The sequence below is a fragment of the Drosophila yakuba genome, unplaced genomic scaffold, assembly GCF_016746365.2.
Source record: "Drosophila yakuba strain Tai18E2 unplaced genomic scaffold, Prin_Dyak_Tai18E2_2.1 Segkk13_quiver_pilon_scaf, whole genome shotgun sequence".
In the NCBI taxonomy this organism is placed as follows: Eukaryota; Metazoa; Arthropoda; class Insecta; order Diptera; family Drosophilidae; genus Drosophila; species Drosophila yakuba.
In genome coordinates, this window is record NW_025048785.1 from 160412 (window position 1) to 165316 (window position 4905).

A 4905-nucleotide genomic window follows, 5' to 3' on the forward strand; every position below is an offset into this window, starting at 1 on the left:
CGACGTTCATACGGACAGACGGACGGAGATGGCCAGATTGGCTCGGCTATTAATCCTGATCAAGAATATATATACTTTATATGGTCGGAGACGCTTCCTTCTGCCCGTTACATACTTTTCAACGAATCTAGTATACCCTTTTACTCTACGAGTAACGGGTATAAAAACCTAACCCAATAGAAACAATATATGATAAAAACTTTATGTTAAATAGTTTAATAATTTTCACAAAGATAATATACAATTCTGTCGTTCCGATAGGATATATTTCAAACAAATAACTTAAGGTTGCCACCCATTGAGTTGTAGAGTGCGTGGAAAAATTTGGCATCTAAAAATTCAGTCCGATTACATTTCTAACAAAATGCCACGTACTTCTTTATTTGATGTAGATGATGACCAACAGTTTCTTAAAATGGCCAGCGGTGATGCGGTAAACTATCCTAAGAAAAAGAGCACAGAACCCATCTACAATCAAGATGGCTTTTCGGAATATGATATCCAAAGACCGTGCTCCAGGTAAGAACTTAAAAAAACAGTCATATTTAATATGAATTTAATTTCATATTCAGCGCTTTTCGAACCGTAAATGAACCGCACCCAAACCCCATACCCTCCAAGTTCCGCATCGACAATGTTGTTCCGGACTTTGGACTCGAGGAGAATTCTAACGTGCTTCCCAAAAACTGGCAAATGCCACCTCCAAGTTCATCAAGCATTGTCAAGAGTCGACGATGCCCCAACGAAGGAAAAATATCTCCAAATGTGCGTCAAACTGTTCCAAAACCTACCGTCGATACAGAACCCTCACCGCTGACACCCATCAAGGGGCCTTTGGTGGATGAGTATGATACAGAAATGTTGTCGTCAGAGGATATTTGGAAGCTCTGTATGGATGCGAAGAAGGGGCTTATAAAGCCCTCGGATGCTATATGGCCTTTGTTTTGCATGGAGCATTTGGAGCCTTCCAAAACTCCACCTCCGAGTTTAACGGAATCTCAAAACTCCAATGAATTTCCTCCGAAAACAGTTCGAGTTGACAAAAACCGATATAAAAAGAATTCTTTTGAAACTGGTTTTGAGAGGAAAGTCGGAAAAGATGAGTGGCGGGTCTTGGATCAGTGGATAGAATCGGAGGGGCTCAACGGATCCTATAATGATATAGAAGAATCGGATTCAAAGGGAAAGGTCGATAGTGACGCCAAGAAGCCTCGGATTCTGGACAATGAAGATGTCGCCTTTGCTAGCTGCACCATTGGAATCGAAGAGCAGCGGGCACTCAAGGAATGGATAAAATCGGAGGGCCTCAACGAACCCCACAGTGATATAGAAGAGTTTGATATGTTATTAAGCCTAGCAAGAGAACATGAGAAGAATCGGGATCTTCTGCTTGAGTTACTAAAGCCCAAGGATCTTCTCTCCCAGGAAAGGGATGTTTGGAAAAAGTTTTCTCCAAAGGTGTTCGAAACGCTGCAGGAACCTGATTCAGTAGAGCCTAAATTGTGGAAACCCCCACCCAACGAAAAGGTTTCCGTTGAAAATATTTCAGAAAAGGAACCAGAGAAAGCAACTGAATTCATTGTGGAAAAACCAGAAAAGCCAGTTATCCTCGAGGTCAAAGACATTAAAACATTGCCCCCGAGGCCCGAGGCTGAGGAAGCTACCCAGAGTTGGCTACAGCAATGCAGTGAAATCATTTCCCAACAAGTGCAACTCCTCATCTATGAGGACGGTTCCAACAATCCAACTGCTGCAGAACCAGAGGCCATTGACTTCGAAACCGAGATCAGCGAGGAGCAAATGAAGCCCCGAGTCCTGGGAGAAAGCAACAGAAATGTCTCAGCGGAGACTGGATGGCAGAACAGCTTCACAGTTTTCCTCGAGGACTTCGAGTACATCATTGACCAAACCATGACGGAGTTCAGGGACCCCCAAGCTAAGAGACTCCGCTCAAAGTGGAACCAGCAGTTTGGATCAAAATCGGTGGAGAATTTGAGGAGATGTCTTCTGCTTCCGCCTCTGCCAGATCACTTGGACCAGTGCCTCCAGAGGATTAGAATCCTAAGGCGTCCCAAAAGGCGCAAGGTCGAGGAATTTCGCATGCACGTCGATATGAATTTTTGCAAAATGTATTGCACACTGAGTATGAATACGAACTTGGATCTGCAAAATACGGTTAGGTTCCTAAGAAACGCCGTTTACAAAAACGACATCGATGTGATCCAAATCCGGTATGAGGCCACACAGATAGCTTGGATTTGGTCCGATGGCAGTGTCTTGATAATCAATTTTTTTTTTTTTTTTTTTTTTTTTTGTATTAAAAAGTTTGGATACATGTAAAATTTAAATTATTGTACTGCTACCTTCAGGCAGCCTAAACAATTATATCTTTAAGGAATAGGACATAGTAATACTATTGTATTAGACATAAAGTTAACAATTTTTGATTATATTCGATGTTTTATCTTTTTAAATACTAATTGACAACTAATACAAGGAATATTTATTACGACATGGTTCTAAAAGATAGATCCTGTGGGTGGAGTCTCTTTAATCGTCGCCTTACAATTTGCCGTAACAATCGTCTAGCGAGAACATTTGGATGCCGGTTCAGCCTGTCTTCATACTTCTGAGCTAGCGTTTGAATAACGTCACCAACCTTCTCTATTTCCAGATCTCGTTCTATGTCACTAGTACGCATGTACCAGGGAGCATTGCACATTGTTCTCAGTATTTTACTCTGAGCTGTACGGATTTTATTTATATGTGTTTTGGCTGCAATTCCATAAACTTGTAGACCATATCTCCAAATCGGGCTGAGGATTGTTTTATAAATGGCCACCTTGTTTTTTAGGGAGAGCTTGTTCCTTGGAGACATGAGCCAAGACATTTTTGCAGCTTTTGACAACATAGTATGCTTTACCAATGTAGCATGACGTCCAAAGTTAAGTTTCCTGTCCAGGATGACCCCAAGGTATTTATAATAGGGCTTATGCTCCAGCACGGACCCAAGAAGCGTTATGTTACCGCAGCTTCCAGGTCTTGTCGCAAACGTAACATTTGCGCATTTGCTACTGTTTATTCCTATGTTCCAATCCTGCGCCCATTTTTCGAAGGAACAAACGTACTCCTGTAAGGCTTCTGCGGCAATGACCAAGGAAGGGTTTCTGACAAAAACTGCGGTATCATCAGCGTATGTTGCAATAAGCACGTCATCTGTGTCCACAGTTCGGACCGATCTTGGAGTTGGCATATCAGCAGTGTACAGAGAGTACAATGTAGGGCCGAGAACGCTGCCTTGAGGAACTCCTGCGCAAATTGGCCTATTTGAAGATTTGATTCCGTTTATGGTTACACAGAACGTCCTATCCTCTAGAAAGCTGGTTACTAGTTGATGTAGTTGCGGATTAAGCAAGGACTTAAGCTTACATTGTAGACCTTTGTGCCACACCCTGTCGAAGGCTTGCTGGATATCCATGAAAACCGCCACAGCGTATTCCTTTTCTTCCATAGCCTCCAGTGCGAAATTAACAACACGATGTAGTTGTTCTGGAGTACCGTGGCTTTTTCGAAATCCAAACTGCCAATTAGGAATCGACATTGCCACGCTGTCCAGATTGAGAATCCGCTTTAAGATAACTCTTTCGAGCATTTTTCCTAATGCCGGAAGTAAGCTGATCGGCCTGAACGAGTTGACTTCAGTGGGCTGCTTCTCTGGTTTGGGAATCATTGTAATAAGAGCCGATTTCCACAGCTTGGGAAAGTACCCCACTCTCAGAATCGTGTTGAAAATGAGGACTATGAACAGAATCGCTCTGAATGGAAAGTTTTTAATGGTTCTGTTGTCCAGCTGATCCTCGCCAGGACATTTTTTCAGCTTGAGCTGCTTGATTAACAATGAAACCTCACCGAATGACACTGGGCTTACAGGCAAGGACATTTGGTACGGAGTTTCTAGGGAGGCTTGGATTTTAGTATGCATAGAATCGTCCGTAATGTCGAGTGTCTGGAATCTTTGCTGCAAATTTTCTGCAAATGTTTCAGCCTTTTCTGTATCAGATAAGCACCAGCCGCCTAGTGGGTTTTTTAATGGGGCTTTTGGCACCACTTGCCTTTTGAATCGTCTGGTTAGTTTCCAGAGAGAGTAGTTGGATGAAGCATCCGGACTAGCATTTTCCAAGTGTGCGTCAATTTCAGCCTGTCTGGTGCTCTTGAGAACTTTTTGGAGACGGTTTGCTAACCTTTTATATATTGAATTAACCCGCGCATCTCCAGTTCTAGCGTATTCTCTTCGTACTCTTCTTTTGAGACACAAGAGTGCAGCAGCATTTGGAGGCAATTGCCCTCTTTGATGATGACCAGGGTGTTGGGGGGAATTTGGGCTGGCGTAGGCAGCAGCTATTTGTACTTTGCTCATAAAACTTGAAATTGCTTTTTCGATTTCCTCAGCGCTATTTAGGTACATGTCTAAACTGATCCTGCTTTCCAATTCAGCTTTAAAAATCTCAACAGAGGAGCCAGGTGGAAGTAATTGTTGTCTGCGTGTTTTTAGTTGTGGTTCATGATGAAGGACAGCAATTAAAGGCAAATGGTCAGAGGACAGGTCATAGCACTTGTCTACAGAGTGCTTGTTGTCTGGAATACCATTGACGATGAAGAAATCCAGCGCAGACGGAGTGAGCTTGGAATTGTATGAGTAGAAGGTTGGTTCGCCTGTGGCTAGGATCTGGCATGAACTGTTGGCAATAGCTTCCTGAAGTTGCCTGCCACGTGAGCACGATCTGATACCACCCCACCATTGGTGTTTGGCATTGAAGTCGCCTCCTAGTATAAATCTGTTGCCGAACGAACTAATCAGATGGTCGAAGTCAGCCCTGGCCCAGGATTCATTGGGAGGAGATAGGT

General features: G+C 43.1%; 1 protein-coding gene across 1 annotated transcript; it reads left to right on the plus strand.

The window, feature by feature from the left end:
• Window positions 1-289: 289 nt before the first annotated feature.
• Window positions 290-2452, plus strand: LOC26535996. Its single transcript, XM_039377230.2, has 2 exons — window positions 290-519; window positions 573-2452. The coding sequence occupies exons 1-2, from the start codon at window positions 365-367 to the stop codon at window positions 2338-2340; spliced, it is 1923 nt and encodes a 640-aa protein (XP_039233164.1). The 5' UTR covers window positions 290-364; the 3' UTR covers window positions 2341-2452.
• The last annotated feature ends 2453 nt before the right edge of the window (window positions 2453-4905 follow it).

Coding starts and splice junctions, on each gene's coding strand:
- LOC26535996 (XM_039377230.2), top strand. CDS start 365: ATGCCACGTACTTCTTTATTTGATGTAGATGATGACCAACAGTTTCTT. Junction 520..572: donor ATCCAAAGACCGTGCTCCAG/GTAAGAACTTAA, acceptor TTTCATATTCAG/CGCTTTTCGAACCGTAAATG.